The sequence below is a fragment of the Myxine glutinosa genome, chromosome 4 (genome assembly GCF_964187855.1).
Source record: "Myxine glutinosa chromosome 4, kmMyxGlut1.1, whole genome shotgun sequence".
Lineage (NCBI taxonomy): Eukaryota > Metazoa > Chordata > Myxini > Myxiniformes > Myxinidae > Myxine > Myxine glutinosa.
In genome coordinates, this window is record NC_136264.1 from 195,215,847 (window position 1) to 195,237,429 (window position 21,583).

At 49.0% G+C, this 21,583-nt stretch overlaps 1 protein-coding gene across 4 annotated transcripts in view; it reads right to left on the bottom strand.

Moving 5' to 3' along the window:
• The window catches only part of LOC137425601 (ras-related protein O-Krev), a 91,376-nt gene that overhangs the window by 63,039 nt on the left and 6,754 nt on the right, over positions 1-21,583 (bottom strand). For 3 of the 4 annotated variants that reach the window (XM_078776855.1, XM_068114194.2, XM_068114193.2), the window contains 6 exons: positions 17,073-17,137; positions 16,745-16,813; positions 12,564-12,620; positions 10,199-10,339; positions 9,921-10,064; positions 3,370-3,463 (listed from right to left, as the gene is read on the bottom strand). In XM_078776855.1, the coding sequence (XP_078632981.1) occupies positions 3,374-3,463; positions 9,921-10,064; positions 10,199-10,339; positions 12,564-12,620; positions 16,745-16,813; positions 17,073-17,129 (558 nt within the window). In that variant the 5' untranslated portion in view covers positions 17,130-17,137 and the 3' untranslated portion in view covers positions 3,370-3,373. Of the gene's footprint in view, positions 1-3,369; positions 3,464-9,920; positions 10,065-10,198; positions 10,340-12,563; positions 12,621-16,744; positions 16,814-17,072; positions 17,138-18,098; positions 18,124-21,583 lie in introns of those variants that run through there. The other variant, XM_068114195.2, reaches the window with a different exon arrangement.

Here is a 21,583-nt window from a genome sequence, read left to right on the forward strand (position 1 = left end):
ATCCATCTATATAATTATATATATATATATATATATATATATATATATATATATATATATATATCTATATATATATATATATATATATATATATAAACTAACTATCATCCTTACGTGTGTTACAGGTAGCCGTCATCCTTTGAAATAAAGAAGATGAAGGAAGATGTTGATTCTCATTTATGACGGCTACAAGAGTATCTCCAGCCAGCAGTGAGCAGACGATCGAACCCCCCTGCACGTGACAGCCGAGCCTACAGTGCCCCATGGAGGGATGCGACTGGCAGCCCCAGGACATGGACGCTGCCTTCGCGGCAGCCTTAACCGCAGCAATGCAGATCCATGACAGTACCGTACACGCTGTGCGACCCCCACCAGCTCCGCCAAAGCTCAAGTTAGACCCCCCCAACCATCTCTGCCGGATGTGACCCTGAACATTGGTCCTCATTCACTAGACAGTGGGACATGTACAAGGCTGGTATGGCGATCTCCGGCAACATTGTACCCACGGCCCTATTCTATTGTTGCGACCATGACCTGAGGGCGGACATCATGCGTGATCTTCAGGGTGACGTTGGCAACATGGCGGAAAAGGACCTAATGGCCGCCATCAAAAGACTGGCTGTCAAAGACGAGAGCATCCTCGTCCATCGCATTAAGCTGAGCAAGATGACCCAATCACCTGGAGCAGGCATCAGAACATTTCTGGCCAGCCTCCGAGGCCAGGCTGCCCTCTGCCAGTACACAGCCAAGTGTAAGGTACCAGACTGCACTCACATATTTGACTTCAGTGAGGAAATAATCAAAGATAACTTGGTGAGGGGCATTGCTGACCCCGAGATTATGTCCGACTTGCTAGGTGACACCAAAACAGACAGAACCCTGGAGGAGACAGTCTTTCATTGCCCAGAAGGAGCAGGGCAAGGTGACCAGAGGGGCTGTAGGAGATTCGGCAGGTGCCACGGATAACAACCCCAGACCACCTACAGCCCCAGGACCTAGTAATAATAGTATGGCGAGATGCTGGGCATGTGGCAACCCCACTCATGGGCCCAGGAATGACCGAAGAACCAGATCAAGATACTGTGAGGCCTGGTCATTTCCATGTGCCAAATGCACATGGCTGGTTCCAAGGAGCTCCAGCCACCGAGCACTCCCCGCCACCGTGGGCCAACCAGTGTGCCAGATGGACATTAACACTCCAGCTGTGTGACAATCAGTTTTTACGTACCCTCAAAAACGTATCCCCAGGGGGGGGAGATAACTAACTATCATCCTTAGGTGTGTTACAGGTAGCCGTCATCCTTTTCCACACCCTCCCATCAGGCCTCCCAGGCATTTCGTCATAGGGGGGGGGGGGGGGGGGGAGGAGAACATTGAACATTGTCCCAGTTGGGACCTTCACATTTATTATTTTGACTTTTGATTTGTAATAGAGATTAAGCTTTAGTGATTCGAAATGCTGTACACCTGCTTGTGTTGGAAAAGGATTTCACCCTTTGAAATAAAGATGAAGGAAGATGTTGATTCTCATTTATATATACATACATACATACATACATACATACACACACACACGTATGTATGTATATATATATATATATATAAATAAAGATATATATATATATATATATATATATATATATATATATATATATATATATATATATATAGATAGAAAGATATAGATAGAAAGATATAGATAGAAAGATATAGATAGAAAGATATAGATAGAAAGATATAGATAGAAAGATATAGATAGAAAGATATATATATATATATATATATATATATATATATACATACAGTGAAACCTTGACTTACGAGTGCACCAACTTACGAGTTTTCCGAGATACGAGCCGTCGCTCGGGCGGTTTATTGCTTTGAGATGCGAGCCGAGATCTGAGTTACGAGCTTACGCCACCCGCCACCAGGTGGGTTCCGGTCACGTGGTTATCTTGCCGTGCAAGCATTTCTGCCGTATATCGCTGCTGTTTTGTTTTCGCATTTTGGTTATTTTGGAGCTGACGCACCCGCCACCAGGTGGGTTCCGGTCACGTGGTTATCTTGCCGTGCAAGCATTTCTGCCGTATATCACTGCTGCTTTGTTTTCGCATGTTGGTTATTTTGGAGCTGACGCCACCCGCCACCAGGTGGGTTCCGGTCACGTGGTTATCTTGCCGTGCAAGCATTTCTGCCGTATATCACTGCTGCTTTGTTTTCGCATGTTGGTTATTTTGGAGCTGACGCCACCCGCCACCAGGTGGGTTCCGGTCACGTGGTTATCTTGCCGTGCAAGCATCTCTGCCGTATATAGCTGCTGCTTTGTTTTCGCATGTTGGTTATTTTGGAAAATTTCTTAGTTTTAACCATGGGTCCTAAGAAATTGAGTGCCAAGGGCAGTACTGAGAAGAGAAGAGGATGATGTGCTTGGATATAAAACACGCAATCGTCGAAAAACATGAGCGAGGTGTGCGTGTTGTCGACTTGGTGAGGCGGATGTGAAGGCAGCTGAAGATTTTATTATAACTTTTGCCGAACTGATAGAAGCCGAACGATACATCCCCCAGCAAATCTTCAACCGTGACGAGACAGGGCTCTTCTGGAAAAAGATGCCGAGGAGGACGTATATAACGGCAGAGGAGAAGAGCATGCCAGGCCACAACTTGTTCAGAGTGCCGGCGATAGCTCGCCTTCTCTTTGTGGAAAACACGGTGAGATCCTTAACATCCAACAACTAATGGGACGCAAACGGGGCGCCCAGTTTAGCGGTACACACATTGATGAATCACCCTGCCTGTGATTCACCCATGACAGGTTATAGCTGGGTCGGGATTCAAACCCAGGCTGGACAGTTAGAGTCAAGTGTGCCTACCTCCAGTCCAGGCCATCCTGCCAACTTGTATGCTGCATACAGGTGAAATATAAAGCACGAGATATTTTTATATATACAGTACTGTATATTTAAAAAAAAATTGGTGTGGTTTTTGGCGGGCTGGAACGGATTAATAGCATTTCAATGCATTTTAATGGGGAAATTTAATTTGAGAAACGAGCAAATTGAGTTACGAGCTCGGTCACAGAACGAATTAAACTCGTAAGTCAAGGTTTCACTGTGTATATATATATATATATATATATATACATACATACATACATACATACATACATACATACATACATACATACATACATATATATATATATATATATATATATATATATATATATATATATATATATATGTTTAAGGTGGCCCAACACCATCCACCTCCACGACACACAGCTTAACCATTAAATAGATGGTCCATCAGGCAATTGACAAACTACAAAATGAGAAAGCACGTGGCAGCCACAACAGCATCTCCTTACTCAGCTACAGCAGAGTACACGTGTGCTTCTTCTTCGCTTTCTTTCTCTCGAGTGGGGCACGCTGGTTGATCTGCCTCACCAAGTCATAGAAGATCTGCAAGTGCGAGAGGTGTTCACAAGGGGCTTCAGGAAAAAGATAAACCCACAAAGCCATCCCCATTTCAAGCTCCACAAATACTTGGCGGACATTTGAATTATACCGTTTAACCACCCGGGCATTTAACCAGAAATACTCGGCGTACATTTAACCACCCGGAATTCTACCGTTTAACCAATTCTACTGTTTCCGTTGACGGAACGATGACGTTTATACACAAGACTCGTGCCAACTTAAAATGAAACCACTTTCACAATCTTGCCCATCCCATTGTGACAGCTCTGGACCTGATAATCGGGTTTATTTGCCGGGCACCTTCGGGACACAAAGGTGATCCCGTGGGAGGAGGCTGCTTCACAGCACCACTTGGTGTCTGCGACATAAGGGTGAAAGGTGCGAGGAGAGCTCGGCAGGTAAAGTACCAACCGAGAATAAAGTTGTGGAGGTTGAAAGAGGTGACAGTGAGGGAGGCATTAAAAGAGAGGCTGAGTATGGTAGAGGATGATGTGGTTGAGCTTGAAAGTGGTTGGATGTCAATGAAAGATAGTCTGTTGGGAGCCGTTGGTGAAGTATGTGGAGGGACAAAAGGACCACCGAGGCACCAGGAAACATGGTGGTGGGATGATGAAGTTGGAAAGAGGATTGACGAGAAGAGGAAGAAGTTCAAGGAGTGGCAGAAGGCAAAGGGTACGGGGGCAGAAGAGGCAGAGCATGAAAGTTAGAAGGCAGCCAAGAAGGCTGCAAAGAAAGAGGAAGCAAAGGCGCAGGAGGCATACAGGAAGCTGTTCAGAGAACACTTGGATTCGGACGAGGGTCAGAGAGCAGTATTCAGGATTGCAAAGCAGAAAGAGAAAGAGGAGCGATGTGATGGGGGTGAGTTGCTTGAAGGATGAAGTGGGACAAATCGTTGTGGACCCAGATGGAATTAAAGGAAGATGGAAGAGGTAGATGGAAATGCTGTTGAATGCAGAGAATGAATGGGACGGAAACCGAAAGTAACCCAGTTTTAGGACCGGCAGAGAAGATAACTGAGAAGGAAGTTGAGGAAGCGATAAAAGCAATGAAGGGTAGAAAAGCGGGAGGGCCGACGAGAGTTGTTGACAACAACAACAACAGGCATTTTAAGGCCATTTTCCCTGCAAGAGCGGGGGTCAGCCTTGCGGTCCCCATGACAATCGTCTCCATTTTGCCCTAGATATGTTAAAGATATGTTAAAGTTGTGGGAGATATGTTAAAGGCAGCGGGAAGTTGGGGTGTGAAGAGAATGACAGAGATCTGTAATCTGGTTGTGAAAGAAGGCCGCATTCCAGTGGATTTGGAACTGAGTACCCTCGTCCCTCTATACAAGGGGAAAGGTGACCCTCTGAAGTGTGGCTCGTATCGAGCGATAAAGTTATTGGAGCATGGAATGAAGGTATTGGAAAGGGTGTTGGAGAGGACAAGGAAGAAAGTGAAGATCGACGAAATGCAGTTTGGAGTTATGCCAGGAAAAGGAACGACAGACGTGCTTTTTATTGTAAGGCAGTTGCAGAAGTACATGGAGAAGAGGAAGAAGTTGTTTCTTGGGTTTGTTGATCTGGGGAAAGCATTCGATAGGGTTCCACGCGAAGTAGTGACATGGGCATTGAGGAAGTTAGGAGTGGAGGAATGGTTGATCAGAGTAGTGATGGCAATGTACGAAAGAGCGCGCACAGCTGTAAGGACGAAGGACGGGAACAGTGGTGAGTTTGAGGTGAAGGTGGGAGTGCATCAGGGGTCGGTACTAAGTCCACTACTATTTGTAGCTGTGATGGCAGTGCTGGCTCGGAATGCAAAGGAGGGTTTACCGTAGGAGTTGTTGTATGCAAATGATCTGGTGTTGATTGGGGAGAGTATGGATGGACTGAAGAAGAATATGAACAAGTGGAAGGAATGTATGGAGACAAAATGTCTGATGGTAAATATCAGAAAGACAAAGGTGATGGCAAGTGGTAAAGCATGTGTCGAGGTGGAAAGAACAGGGAAGTGGCCGTGTGCTGTGTGCAGGAAGGGTGTCGGAGTGAATTCCATTCAATGTACAATGTGCGCTGAGTAGGTTCATCAGAAATGTAGTGGCCTGAGAGGGTCATTAACCAGTGTGGCAGCTACATTCAAATGTAAGGTGTGCACAAAGGGAGCTGCAGATGGAGGAAATGTTGAGTTGGATCTTGGAGATGGCGTGAAGCTGGAAGGTGTGAAAGCGTTTTGCGACCTAGGTACATGCTGAATGGAGAAGGTGGATCGGACACCGCAACGGTTGCTAGAGTGAGATGTGCATGGAAGACGTTTCGGGAACTGAGTGGCGTGCTGATGAGGAGGGGAGTGTCGTTGAAGCTGAAAGGAAAGGTGTATGCTGCATGTGTGAGAAGTGGTATGATTTATGCGAGCAAGACATGGGTAATGAATGTAGAGCAGCAACGAAGGCTGGAAAGGGTGGAAATGCGAATGGCTCGGCGGATGTGCGGAGTATCGTTGAGAGAAAGGAAGACAAATGATGAATTGTGAAAGATGATGGGAATAGAGCCTGTGATGGATGCTGTGAAGGGAAACAGGTTGAGATGGTTTGGTCATGTGTTGAGGAAGGATGAAAGTGACTGGTTGAGAAGAGTGATGGAAATGAATGTCGAAGGAAGTAGAGGTCGGGGAAGACTGAGAAAGACTTGGCTAAAGGTGGTGGAAGAAGAAATGCGGGCAAGGGGGTTAACTCGGGGAGATGTAGAAAATAGGGCAAAATGGAGAAGATTGTCATGGGGCCCGCAAGGTTAACCCCTTCTCCAGCAGGGAAAATGGCCTTAAAATGCCTTATTGTTGTTTCATTAATCATCCACTTTCTAAAATCTAAAATGCCTTATTGTTGTGTTGTTGTTTCATTAATCATCCACTTTCTAAAATCCCCCCTTGCCCCTCCCCTCCAAATCTCCCCCCTTGCCCCTCCCCTCCTAAACTCCCCCCTCACCCCTCCCCTCCGAAACTCCCCCCTCACCCCTCCCCTCCTAAACTCGCCCCCACCCCTCCCCTTCAAATCTCCCCCTCCCCCCCCCCCCACCCCGATCATCCCTCTCCAATTCTCCCCCCTCCCCCCTCTTCCTCAAAGCTGCCTCCTCCCCACTTCGTCTCCCTTCTATCTCATACCTCCACCTCCCCCAACCTTCTACTTTCCTCTGCCCCCCCCTCTAACATCTCCTCACTATGCCTCATCCCATCATCATCAAACCTTTCGTCCTCCTCATCCTTCCCTTTCTTGTAACTCTTCTGTAATCTCTGACACACTATCAACTGCTCTCCCTACCTCCCCCTCTCATCCTTCATCTGACCCTACCCCTCCCCTCTCCTGCACCCGATGCTCCCCCTCTCTCCTCATTAACGGTATGGACCTCCACAATCCGGGGCCTTCGCTCAAACCTGATTGATCTCTCCATACAGGTTGCTTCTGACAAACCAGACGTAATCTGCTTAACAGAAACTTTCCTCCTTCAAGATGTCTCTGATTCCTTAATATCTCTTCCTGGTTGCTTCCAACTCCAGTATGATAGACATGAGCCTCGTCCTGGTGGTGGGGTTGCTATCTTTATCAAAAACTCTCTTCCTCTGCCCTCTCTCCACCCCACCCCCCAGGAGTACCTCTGGCTACGGCTTCCTCTCCGCTCCCACCTTTTGTTCATATGTGTTCTGTACCGTCCTCCAAACAGTGATGACTCCATTTACATGTCGCTGTCTGACAACATGGACCAACTTCTATCAACTCATCCAAACTCTCTCTTCCTCAAATGTGGCGACTTCAACTGTCATCATGCCAGCTGGCTGAGTGTGGGTTCCTCTCTCACCAGTCATGGCACCTCAGCAAAGGACTTCTGCGATTCACTGGGACTGACACAATCTGTCAATTTCCCGACCCGGATCTCAGCCAATGGAGCATCTTCTCTTCTAGACTTGGTTATGACAAACTTCCCTGCAAATGTCTGCTGCTCTTCTTCTGCTCCAATCGGTTCTTCTGATCATGTGCTTGTTAAAGTAGACATCTCTCTGGCCATTCTCAGAGAGCCTCCTCAGTGCCGAAAAGTCTGGCATTTCACTCAGGCCGACTGGCACATTCTGCAAGCAGCCATCAATCATCTGGACTAGTCTCCCATCTCTACTGCCTCTGACATCAATTCTTCCTGGGAATTCTTCCAAAGCAAACTGCTCTCTCTCATGCACAGATTTATCCCATCTCGTCTTCAGTTGTCTTACCCTTCCTTTCGTCCATGGTACACTGAATCTTGTGGTGAGGCAGTTGCCCTGAAACAACCTGCCTTTGCCTCTTGAAAGGCAAATCCAACTGAAGGCAATCTCAGTTCCTTCCACCAAGCTCGGAACAAGTGTGTGTCTACCCTCAGGAGTGCCAGGAAGCACTATCTCTCCACACTCAAGAATGAACTCTCAAACCTGTCTCCTTCCTCCAAATCCTAGTGGCGTCTGGTCAAATCCGTTTCTGGTGTTTGTTCCCCCTCTATCCCCTCCCTTACCTCAAATGGCTACACAGTTGACACTGCACGTGACAAAGCTGAATGCCTCAACTCTGTGTTTGCCTCAAAATCTTGTGTCCCAAACCCATCTCTCTCTGTTCCCACCTTACCCAGTCGAACCCAACTGCTCCTGGACTCTGTGTCATTCTCTCCTGACAAGGTGGAGAAGTTTATGTCAAACCTCGACTCTGATTCTGCAACTGGACCAGACGGCATCAGCCCACGGGTCCTAAAATCCTGCTCTGCCGCTCGATCTCACCCTCTCTCTGTTCTTTTCACCCTTTCTTTTGCTCAAGGTCATCTGCCAGCATCTTGGAAATGAGCAAACATTACCGCTTTACACAAAAAGGTGCAAAAACAGATCCTTGCAACTACAGACCAATCAGCCTGCTCCCAATTATCAGCAAAGTCATGGAATCCATCATTGCTTCAGATATCAAATCCTTCCTCTTCTCCAATGGCTTGATCTCCAATCATCAATTTGGATTCAGACCAGGTCATTCTACTCTGGACATGCAGCTTCTGCTGTCACAACAATGGATGGAGGTCCTCAATGCCAAACAGGAAATCAGAGCCGTCTCCCTTGACATATCACGTGCCTTCGATACGGTCTGGCACCCAGCTCTGCTCACCAAACTCTCCTCCTATGGTATCCATGGAAATCTCCAAGCATGGCTTGCGGACTTCCTCTCTGGTCGTAGTCAACGTGTGTTCCTGAATGCATTTCTCTCATCTCCCCTTCCTGTTCTGGCTGGAGTTCCCCATGGTCGTGTTCTGGGCCCTGTGCTATTTCTGGTCTTCATCAATGATCTCTCCGACTCTCTGGAAAATCCTCTCTATCTCTTTGCTGATGACTCCACTCTCTGCCGCTTCATTCCTCACTCTCTGCAGACCTGGACAAAATCACAGACTGGTCAAACAAGTGGAACATGTCTTTCAATCCTGACAAATCTCACACTCTTACTGTCTCTCCGAAAAGACAGTCTGTAAAACCCTTCCATCTACTTTCTCAACAATCCTCTCCAAGAAGTTCTGTCGCTCAAGCTTTTGGGTCTCACTGTCTGCCATGATCTTTCTTGGGAAAACCGCATTTCCAAGCTGGCCGCCAAAGCCAGTCGCCGACTGGGCATCCTCCATCGTGCGAAATCCTTCCTTGGCACACCTGAGCTCCTCACCACATACAAGGCTTTCATCCGCAGCTCAATGGAATACTGTTCCCCCCTCTGGGCCGGTGCTCCTGCCTCACACCTAGCTCGGCTTCACGCTGTTGAAACCAAAGCTTTCAGTCATTGGAATCTCCTGCGATGAAGCCAACTCCGAGGGCCTTTCACTCACTCACCGCAGGCAGGTTGGTGGTCTTTGTCTTCGACCGACTCCTCTCCGGCCTTGCTCCCCCAGCTCTCTCTGTGCTCTGTCCCGCAAATATTCCTGCAGGTCGCACAAGATCTGCCAGCAACCCTCTTATGGTTAAACTGCCAAAATCTAGGCTCTCTGCTCACCTTCACTCTTTCATGCCCCTTTTCTCCTGCCTCTGGAACAAATTCCCTTACTCCCTTCAATCCCACTCCTCCCTCCAGGTCTTTAAAACAGCTGTTCACCACCATCTCTTATCTTCCCCCATACAAAACCTTGATCTTTTCTACCCCCGCTAATTCACCCCAGATACACTTTTTTGAAATTCCAACTTATTTCCTGGAAGTCCTTGCAGTGTCCATATGTTTTATACCTCTCCCACCTCCCCCCCAAAGTTCTCCCGATGTCCCTGCTCTCAAATGTTGTGTTTGTGTCCTTCCCCCTCTCTCCCCATCTTGTCTACCGCTCCCCTTATTTTGTGTTTTTGGTGTCGGTTTGACTTTTTGTGCGATTAATGTTCGCTCTTTCACGAGCCTCGATCTTGTATACAAAAAAAACTAAAAAATAACGGGCCACACCTCATTCACGTTGATCTTTGCCTTTGCAGAGGATTCAAGAAAAGCACAGCCATTCCACTGACGTGCCAGGTTCTGTCCTTGATCCCTGCCCACCACACGTTCATCTTCCAAATCACACTTGTTTCCCACCAGGATCATTGGAACCTGCACAAGGTAAAAACAGAAGAAACTTCACTTCTGGTCACAGATGCTTTGAGACACCCTCGACCCCAATGCATTCGGTAAATCCACAGGGGAGTTTGACAGAGAGACAGACATAAAATCACACAATTCCTCACATCTTCAGTATCTTTTACTCGCAGGATTTGCTCCCGCAGGTCTTGAAGGTCATTGAAAGTTGACTGCGCCGTAATGGAATACACCAGCACAAATCCCTGGCCATTCTTCATGTACAAGTCACGCATTGCCGTAAACTGTTCCTGTAACGCACATCATAGGAAGAGGTAGTACATGGCATGGCACAGAAAAGGGGGAGAGGGAAGAATTGAGTGAGAGATAGAAGAGAGAAGTGATGAGAACGAGAAAAATTGATCAACTTCGCAACACATTACGAGTTCAAATGGCACCAGAGCAACTTTACTCGTGAGAAGGTCGAATGCCTCAATTGTGCGTTTGCTTCCAAATCTTGTGTCCATAACCCCTCACGATCTGTACCCATCCTATCCAGTCAGACCCAACTGTTCCTGGACTCTGTCATTTTCACCAGAGAATGTGTCGAAGTTTCTTCCCACCCAAGACTCTGATTCTGCAACAGGATCTGAGGGAATAGGGTCACGTGTCCTGAAAAACCTGCTCTGATGTGCTTGCACTTCTTTTCTGCCTTTCTTATCCTATAATTTGCCCAACGTCATCTTCCATCTGCCTGCAAATCAGCCAACATCCCTGGATTATAAAAAGGTGTGAAGATGGGTCCCCTTACCTCCAGACCTATCAGCTTACTTTCAATCATCAGCAAGGTCATGGACTCAATGGTCGCCATTGATATGAAATCCTTCATTTTCTCCAACAACCTCGTCTCAGATCGTCAATTCAGATTCAGTTCAGGTCACTCCACCTTGGACATGTTGCTTCTAAACACCCAAAAATGGATGGAGGCCCTCAATGTCAGACATGAGCAGGGCCGTCTCTCTGGACACACAGTGCCCTCCATAAGTATTGGAACAATGAAGTCAAATTTGTTGTTACTGCTTTATACTCAAGAAATTTGGATTCCAACCAGAAACTGAATCCTTTCACCTCATCGCCCTGTCAAGGCTGATGTTCCCCAAGGCAGTGTTCTGGGCCCAGTCCTATTCCTGATCTTCATCAGGGCAGGGCAGCCCAGTCCTGGCAGCAAGGCAGCCCAGTCCTATTCCTGATCCTACACCCCAACAATCTCAGGAAAATCCCCTTGATCCATTTGCTGATGACTTCACCCTCTGTCGTGACAACCCTCATCCTTCAAACAGGCAGACTGCAGCCTCTTCCCTCTCTTCAGATGTTGACAAAATCACAAGCTGAACACTTAGAATATGTCTTTCAATCGTGACAAATCCCACTACATCTCCCCAAAAGGACAGGCTTCATACTATCAGCCATTATCTTTCTTGTTCAAAACACACTTCTCAGTTGGCCTCCAAAGCCAGGTGCCATCTGGGCATCCTCTATCGTATAAAGTCCTTCCTTGGCACACCTGAACTCCTATCCACCTGCAAGGCCTTCTTTATCCACAGCTTGATAGAGTCTTGCTCTCTCCTCTGGGCTGGCTCCTTTGTCTCGCATCTTGCTCAGATCTACGCCATGTAAACCAAGGCCTTGAAGATCATTGGAATATCACACACTGAAGCTGACTCTATGGGCCTATCATTTCACTTTTACATACAGGTCAGTTGGCCCTCTGTTCTCTACCACCTCCTTTCTGGTCTTCCATCCTCTGCTCTTTCTATGCTTTGCCACACTCACCAGGTTTCTGCAGGGTGCATGAGGTCCACCAGCAACCTCCTCCTGGTGAAACTTCCAAAATCCAGAATCACTGCTCACCTCCACTCATTTCCCCTCCACTTCAGGTCATCCAGACAGCCATTCACCACCATCTTAAATCATCCCCCATCCAAAACAATTATATTTTCTACACCCCACCAATCCCCAAGCCCACCTCTTTCCAAATATCCCATCTTTCCTTCCGGAAAGTTTGTTACTGTATCCATCTTGTCCACTCCTCCCGCTTATTTGTCCAAGTCTCCCTCAAATTTGTCCTTCAGCTCTGCTGTGGGTGTTTCTCCTCTCTACTGTTGCTTTTGTTCTGTTGCATCCTCAGTCTATATCTATCTCTTGTACAAGCTTCGTCTTTGGATTAAAAAAATAAAAACTGAGCAACACAAGCTCAGGACTCAAGGCAGTGCACACAAGCAAATGTAGTCCTAGCTTGTACATAAATCAAGTGAGTCAATAATGGAGATGTCAGTGCATTTCTAAGTGAAAGTACATCAAAACACAATGAACAAATCCCAGTATACAAATTCCCATCTTTCCTTCCTGAAAGTTTGTTACTGTATCCATCTTGTCCACTCCTAATCATCAAGAGTTGTGTTCGGATGTAAAGATAATGTGCTGCATAGCATACAACTCCCTCCCCCAGGCCTTGTTCATTGTGCCATGCCATACCGTGCCAGCCGTGTCCAGGATTTCCAGCATGCACTGGGATGAGTCCACTTCAACTTGCTAAACAAGAAGGAAAAAGCAACAAATGAACAAACACCGATCACAAAAGGTTTCAAAACATGGTGCACAATAATTGAAGAATTTTTGTAATTTCTTTAAACAGCGATCCAAGTCTCACAGTTGAGCACCTGTCACAGGAAGGACCCACATCAGTCGACATTAACGTCGCACATCAGTCGACATCAGCCGCAAAGTTGAAAGATGGCAAACAGTTCCGACAGGAATGACCCAATATCAAGTTTTGAGTTGACACTTTTTTTCCCCCATTTTGACCCGTGACCCAAGGTCCCCACCCGGTGGAATGAACCGGATGTCAATGCCAAAATCCGTTACATATTTCATGCATCCCTCAATGTTGATTGCATATACAAAGTTACATTAAAACAAGACCGAAAATCTAACATCGGTGTAGCCGGGCTTGTTTGATACTTTAGTTGAAAAGGAGAGCATGACATGGGTAGGATACCAGTTAGCAAATAATGTAAGTATTCAATTTTTTTTGACTTCAGGCATGGACAGCCGGTTCGTGAATGACTTGGGTAAAAACAAACGGGGAATGGCAAACGATAAACCAATAAATTCCACATTTCTGTGCCACCTTCACTTGGACGTCAGACATTGACAGCAGGTTCTCTATATTTTCATTCCAAACAGCATCATGGATCATTCCAATCGCAAATTAATACTATGGTGTTAATATATCAAAATATGTTAAATCACGATTGTATTGGGATATTATCAAAGCAGTGAACCGTCGTCATCTGTTCATTTCCAGATTCGGGGGAAAGGACCGTGTCGATCGCATTTCAAATTCATAATTGTATCAAGGAATTTCTGAAACCTCCTACCTACCTTACGACACCCACTGGGACCCCAAAATGTTCCACAGAAGGTTGTTATATTTCCTTTTAGTAAAATATGCAACTGTAATGGTTACTAAATGCATCACCCTGTCATGTGACCAGATCCGCAGCTCTGATTGGTGTATGCTTGTGGGGACATACGGACAGACAAACACTGTTGTACATGGCATTGCCCCATGGTCTACGCCGTGAAAATGTATTAAAAGGTGCCAGTAATTGAATTTTCGTTATTTGACCTTTCGACCTCACCCCAGGAGGCTGAGGGGCTGAAAATTATACAGCTCTTGCACCTTCTTGCCACGTGGTGATCATAACTACTAGGTTTGGTGAATTTCTGCACAACTGTTAAAGAGAAGGTGATAGAACAGAAAGACAGACAGAATATCCCCCTACTTTTTTTTCTTCCAAAAGAGTGGGGATAACTCGGACAACGGACAAACCTGCAATGGTATATGGGATTTGAGACAAGCTCGTGGTCCTCAGTCATTTTTGCCAACAGGCCAATCTTAGTGCTGTCTAGCTATATCAGAATCAAAATTTAACACCACAGTGAAAGTCATACGTACAGATGTACTTCCAGTAATGCATACCAGCATTAACCAGGCCATTTAAAAGATTCCCTGCAGATAACAGACCCTGAGCCCTGAGTGCCGAGGTTTAAACCCCAAATAACAAAAAAAATAACAACTGGCACACCACTTAGGATTAGACAATTATATGCTCTGGCCTGCTTTGGTCGTGGGTTAATTATTTTGCAATAAAGATGTTTGGCACCCTGTGGATATCAAGCACGGTATGTGGGAACCCACAGTAATGTTTTCGGAAAGCAATAGATACTGAAAGGACAAAATGAAATAATCATATTTGCAGCAAGCATTTTTTTAAATGAGCTGGGGGGGGGGAGGGGATGGGGGGAACGGGGAACTCCCCCCCTCCCCCACTAGGTTTCATTGCAAGGCCTTTTCACTGTGAACCCCAAGTTCACGTTCCAAATTTCCAAATTCCCCCCCGCCCCCCCCCCCCCCCCACCCCCAAGTCCTCCCGATGTCCCTGCTCTCAAATGTTGTGTTTGTGTCCTTCCCCCTCTCTCCCCATCTCGTCTGCGGCTCCCCTTGTTTTTTTGTGTGTCGGTTTGACTTTTTGTGTGATTAATGTTAGCTCTTTCACGAGCCTCGATCTTGTATACAAAAAAAAAAAAAAAAAAACGTCCCTTATTGCCTGCAGGCCTGACTTGCCTTGATGACAGTTTATAGAGTGAAACATGAGCGAAATGACAAATCAGGAACCAACTTGGACCACTTCTCACGAACAAAGCTTCAAAAACCCGTCCACGAGGAACGAAAACGAAACCTGCTTGCACTTTCAGCACGACATCGTTGCCGAATTTATCAACAGGTATCGCACCGTTTCAATATAACGACCTGACTTATTTCATGCCCTCCCCCATCCCCACCCCCAACGTTAATTGCATATACAAAATTTAATCAGAAAATATTTTAAAATATGCCCGCAGTTGCATATTTGGTATTTCACACCATGATCCTACGCCAGGGGGCGGAGCCAAAAAATGAAACTGCTCTTGCACCTTGGTGCCATGTGCTGACCGAGCATAACTCCCAAATTTGGGGAACGTCTGCTCGGCCGTTTCGAAGGAGACAGGATCGCAGCTGATTACAAGATCTCTCCGGTTTTTTTTTTTTGTCAAAAAGCTTGTGGATAACAAAATGAGCAATGAGCAAGTCTTCAACGTATACAAACCTTCACACGTGCACAATGGGTACTCGCGACAGATAGAGGAGGAACCCGCGGTGGAGCAAATTTAGGTACTCAGAGTAGATGAACCGAAAACAAAAAACAGCTGTGCAGGGATTTCGAAGTCGAGCACCACGTGTCTCAAGCAGACTTGGGGCGGCAATTCCCCCATGTTAAGGAAAAGTAAAATATAGGGAACAAGGAGAGAGACTCAAAACAATTTCGATCGAACTGATGAGGCCGTTCAAATGGGCACAACGGAATGCCTTCATGTAAAAGGAAAAAGAACTCCACTTGATCTACTCCAGAAGTGCATCCGTGGAGGCAAAAAAAAAAAGAGAAAAAAATAAATAAATAAAAGGCCCACACGGATCGAGTATGCCTGTTGGAGAGAAAAAAAATAAAATAAAAAACACAGCTGTTGGGCCTGGCACACCGCAGGTTGTAATATCCAAATAGAAAAGTTGTAGTAATGAAAGGGAAGCAGAATACATCCTGTAAGAGTCGGCACTTCCTGCAGATTTTCCTGGGATTCACTTTTGCCCAAGGCACATCCCTCTGACGCCCACGCTCCCAAAAACCCACACTGTGTTGTCACCAGCACTTTTATGGGCATAATGCGACTCAGGCCTCCCATTGTACATTTCCCTTCCGTTTTCAATTTGAATAAACGGAGAAGAGAAAACGCACATTTGGAGATGCGATCACATGTTCATCTATTGGCCTGTGACAGAAGGCAAAGATGATGATTTGGTAACAATTTATGTGGAGCATGGGAACACATTTAGACTCGAAAGTTCCGCTTTTTGGTGCGTCAATCCAAACAAATGGCCTGGGCAGCCTGTTCACGCTACCCACACACCCCTGGCAGCCAGCAGTGGTAGTATACTGCCAGAAGGCCAAAGTTGTGTGTAAGCGATCTTCTACGGTTGCACACAGAGGAGAGAGCAGTGTTGGAATGACGATGAATCAAATCGTATATTTCAAGAAAGAAGAAGAAGAGGAGCATTAAGGTTGCACAAAAGCCGCTGTTCGAGCAAATTGAAACAGTTTACGGAATGAGCCTTAGTCTCACCACAGTGGGATTGACGAGACCCCTTCGGTGACCCATTATTAGACCCCTTCGGTGACCTACGGTGTAATCTGTAGAAACTCGAAATGCAGGACTTGTCTCTCAAATTGAGGTGTACAATGAATGGTCAGGCCTTCAAGTCAGGTATTCTCACCAAAAGGCCACAGTCTGTGGACAGTATTGAAGAGGGAACCACTCGCTTTGTTTGTTCGAGCAGGGGGTGAGGGGTGGGGTGGGTTGTTTGAGGACTTCTTTGAGATAAATAATTTGAGTTGAAAACCCTACCCACATTTTGTTTTCAGGCAAAACGCGTGTCCGCATCACAGCTTTTGTACCTTTTGACCACAGCTCCACATTAACACCTTCACAACCCTCATTGCGATCGGTGCACGAGTGCTGTGGAAAACCGCTACGAGTATTTAAAAAAAAAAGTTTACCTTTCTGTAGGAGTCTTCAATTGTCGGGTCATATTTTTCCACAAATATGCCCTGAACAAACTGGACCGTCTGAAATGGCAGGGATGGGTGGGGGTTGGGAGAGCAATTCCATTGGAGTAAGAACAAAATAAACACAAACAGGAGAATCATAAAATCTTACCATCACACAAAATAATAATTTGTACTGTCTCGAGGATGGCAGCTGTGATGTCGTGCTTGTTAGCACAACACTTTTTGAGCAAAAAGCTGCGAAAACTGCATGTTCCAAACCACAGAGACACAAAAGATAAATAAATAAATAAGAAGTGCTCCACAAGCAGAAACGAACCAGAGCAGACTTTCCAACTCCTCCGGATCCCAGCACCACCAACTTGTACTCCCGCATGACAAAGCCTGCATACAGAGCACAACAACGGACGTGCTGAACCTCCTGCACATCCACCACACCAAACTCACCTCTCATGGGATGCAAAGCTGCACCATTTATGATTACCAACAGATTTCCTTCTTCCAACATGGAACGAATGATTCACTGGGTCCTTCTCCGAGCAGACCCCGATGTAAGAGCTAAAAACCCAGGACAGTACAAAAGACAGGTTCCTCTAGAAATGGGCCCACATAAAAAAAAAATTAAAATGTGGAATTGGTCCCATACCATTCCAATAAGCCAAGATAGACATAAACTCACAGAACATACAATAGAACAACTCAAAGTTTTTGGAGAAGGGCAGAAGGGGTCACCAGCACGTCCATGTGGCAGAATATATGGGGCTACTGCATTTCGGAGTTGGAATACAGTGGTGGCCAAAAATATTGACACCCTTGCACATTTTTCAAAAATGCACCATTTAATCAAGAAAATTGTTGAAATTAAAAAAATATTTTGGTATCCACATATGTATTTCTTTGGTTTGCAGTGGAACAAAACAAAAAGCTGAAAAAAATTAATAAATCTTGGCTTATTCCACACAGAAATCCTAAAATGGCCCGGACAATATTATTGGCACCTTTTAGAAGTTGTTAGAAATAATTAGATTTCAAGCAGGTAATTCTCCTTTACTTTGGAATTGAACTCACCTGTGGAGATTTGCAGGTGCCTGCAATATAAAAAACACTCATTCAACCAGTTTGAATAGAGAAAAGGAGTCATTCTGCTGTTTTGCGTCACTGTGTGTCATGAGCATGGAGAAAAGAAAGAAAACCAGAGAATTGTCTGAGGACGTCAGACACAAGATTGTAGCCAAGCATGGACAATCTCAAGGCTACAAGTCCATCTCCAGAGACCTTCATGTTCCCCGTGTCCACCATACGCAATGTTATCAGGAAGTTTAGGGCCAATGGCAGTGTAGCCGACCTTCCTGGAAGTGGCCGCAAGAGAAAACTTGATCGACGATTGCAGCGAATGAATGTTCGAATGGTGGAGAAAGCACCTCGATCAACTGCCAAACAGATTCAAACTGACCTTCAGACACAAGGTACGACAGTTTCAACTCATACCATCCGTCGCCAACTCGATGAAAGTGGGTTATATGGTAGGAGACCCAGGAAGACCCCACTACTGAGAGAGAGAGAGACATAAGAAAGCCAGCCTGGAGTTTGCCAAAATTTGCTAACCCAACTGGAGAATGTCCGGTGGACAGATGAGACCAAATTAGAGATTTTGATGAAGCACATCATCTCTATGTTTACAGAAAACAAAATGAAGCCTTCAAAGAAAAGAACACCTTTCCTACAGTCAAACATGGAGGAGGTTCAGTGATGTTTTGGGTTGCTGTGCTGCCTCTAGCTGAGTACCTTGAATGTGTGCACGGCATCATGAAATCATGAGATTACCAAGGCATTTTGGAGCGCAATGTTCATCCCAGTGTCAGAATGTTGGGTCTCCGTCGAAGGTCATGTGTCTTGCAGCAGGGCGAGAGGGGGAGACAGACGCAGAGCGAGAGGGGGAGACAGACGCAGAGCGAGAGGGGGAGACAGACGCAGAGCGAGAGCGGGGAGGACAGACGCAGAGCGAGAGGGGGAGACAGACCGCAGAGCGAGAGGGGGAGACAGACGCAGAGCGAGAGGGGGAGACAGACGCAGAGCGAGAGGGGGAGACAGACGCAGAGCGAGAGGGGGAGACAGACGCAGAGCGAGAGGGGGAGACAGACGCAGAGCGAGAGGGGGAGACAGACGCAGAGCGAGAGGGGGAGGGGGAGACAGACGCAGAGCGAGAGGGGGAGGGGGAGACAGACGCACGAGCGAGAGGGGGAGGGGGGAGACAGACGCAGAGCGAGAGGGGGAGGGGGAGACAGACGCAGAGCGAGAGGGGGAGGGGGAGACAGACGCAGAGCGAGAGGGGGAGGGGGAGACAGACGCAGAGCGAGAGGGGGGAGGGGGAGACAGACGCAGAGCGAGAGGGGGAGGGGAGACAGACGCAGAGCGAGAGGGGGAGGGGGAGACAGACGCAGAGCGAGAGGGGGAGGGGGAGACAGACGCAGAGCGAGAGGGGGAGGGGGAGACAGACGCAGAGCGAGAGGGGGAGGGGGAGACAGACGCAGAGCGAGGAGGGGGAGGGGGAGACAGACGCAGAGCGAGAGGGGGAGGGGGAGACAGACGCAGAGCGAGAGGGGGAGGGGGAGACAGACGCAGAGCGAGAGGGGGAGGGGGAGACAGACGCAGAGCGAGAGGGGGAGGGGGAGACAGACGCAGAGCGAGAGGGGGAGGGGAGACAGACGCAGAGCGAGAGGGGGGAGGGGGAGACAGACGCAGAGCGAGAGGGGGAGGGGAGACAGACGCAGAGCGAGAGGGGGAGGGGGGAGACAGACGCAGAGCGAGAGGGGGAGGGGGGAGACAGACGCAGAGCGAGAGGGGGAGGGGGAGACAGACGCAGAGCGAGAGGGGGAGGGGGAGACAGACGCAGAGCGAGAGGGGGAGGGGAGACAGACGCAGAGCGAGAGGGGGAGGGGGAGACAGACGCAGAGCGAGAGGGGGAGGGGGAGACAGACGCAGAGCGAGAGGGGGAGGGGGGAGACAGACGCAGAGCGAGAGGGGGGAGGGGGGAGACAGACGCAGAGCGAGAGGGGGAGGGGGAGACAGACGCAGAGCGAGAGGGGAGGGGGAGACAGACGCAGAGCGAGAGGGGGAGGGGAGACAGACGCAGAGCGAGAGGGGGAGGGGGAGACAGACGCAGAGCGAGAGGGGGAGGGGGAGACAGACGCAGAGCGAGAGGGGGAGGGGGAGACAGACGCAGAGCGAGAGGGGGAGGGGGAGACAGACGCAGAGCGAGAGGGGGAGGGGGAGACAGACGCAGAGCGAGAGGGGGGAGGGGGAGACAGACGCAGAGCGAGAGGGGGAGGGGGAGACAGACGCAGAGCGAGAGGGGGAGGGGGAGACAGACGCAGAGCGAGAGGGGGAGGGGGAGGACAGACGCAGAGCGAGAGGGGGAGGGGGAGACAGACGCAGAGCGAGAGGGGGAGGGGGAGACAGACGCAGAGCGAGAGGGGGAGGGGGAGACAGACGCAGAGCGAGAGGGGGAGGGGAGACAGACGCAGAGCGAGAGGGGGAGGGGGAGACAGACGCAGAGCGAGAGGGGGAGGGGGAGACAGACGCAGAGCGAGAGGGGGAGGGGGAGACAGACGCAGAGCGAGAGGGGGAGGGGGAGACAGACGCAGAGCGAGAGGGGGAGACAGACGCAGAGCGAGAGGGGGAGACAGACGCAGAGCGAGAGGGGGAGACAGACGCAGAGCGAGAGGGGGGAGACAGACGCAGAGCGAGAGGGGGAGACAGACGCAGAGCGAGAGGGGGAGACAGACGCAGAGCGAGAGGGGGAGACAGACGCAGAGCGAGAGGGGGAGGGGAGACAGACGCAGAGCGAGAGGGGGAGGGGGAGACAGACGCAGAGCGAGAGGGGGAGGGGGAGACAGACGCAGAGCGAGAGGGGGAGGGGGAGACAGACGCAGAGCGAGAGGGGGGAGACAGACGCAGAGCGAGAGGGGGAGACAGACGCAGAGCGAGAGGGGGAGACAGACGCAGAGCGAGAGGGGGAGACAGACGCAGAGCGAGAGGGGGAGACAGACGCAGAGCGAGAGGGGGAGACAGACGCAGAGCGAGAGGGGGAGACAGACGCAGAGCGAGAGGGGGAGACAGACGCAGAGCGAGAGGGGGAGACAGACGCAGAGCGAGAGGGGGAGACAGACGCAGAGCGAGAGGGGGAGACAGACGCAGAGCGAGAGGGGGAGACAGACGCAGAGCGAGAGGGGGAGACAGACGCAGAGCGAGAGGGGGAGACAGACGCAGAGCGAGAGGGGGAGACAGACGCAGAGCGAGAGGGGGAGGACAGACGCAGAGCGAGAGGGGGAGACAGACGCAGAGCGAGAGGGGGAGACAGACGCAGAGCGAGAGGGGGAGACAGACGCAGAGCGAGAGGGGGAGACAGACGCAGAGCGAGAGGGGGAGACAGACGCAGAGCGAGAGGGGGAGACAGACGCAGAGCGAGAGGGGGAGACAGACGCAGAGCGAGAGGGGGAGACAGACGCAGAGCGAGAGGGGGAGACAGACGCAGAGCGAGAGGGGGAGACAGACGCAGAGCGAGAGGGGGAGACAGACGCAGAGCGAGAGGGGGAGACAGACGCAGAGCGAGAGGGGGAGACAGACGCAGAGCGAGAGGGGGAGACAGACGCAGAGCGAGAGGGGGAGACAGACGCAGAGCGAGAGGGGGAGACAGACGCAGAGCGAGAGGGGGAGACAGACGCAGAGCGAGAGGGGGAGACAGACGCAGAGCGAGAGGGGGAGACAGACGCAGAGCGAGAGGGGGAGACAGACGCAGAGCGAGAGGGGGAGACAGACGCAGAGCGAGAG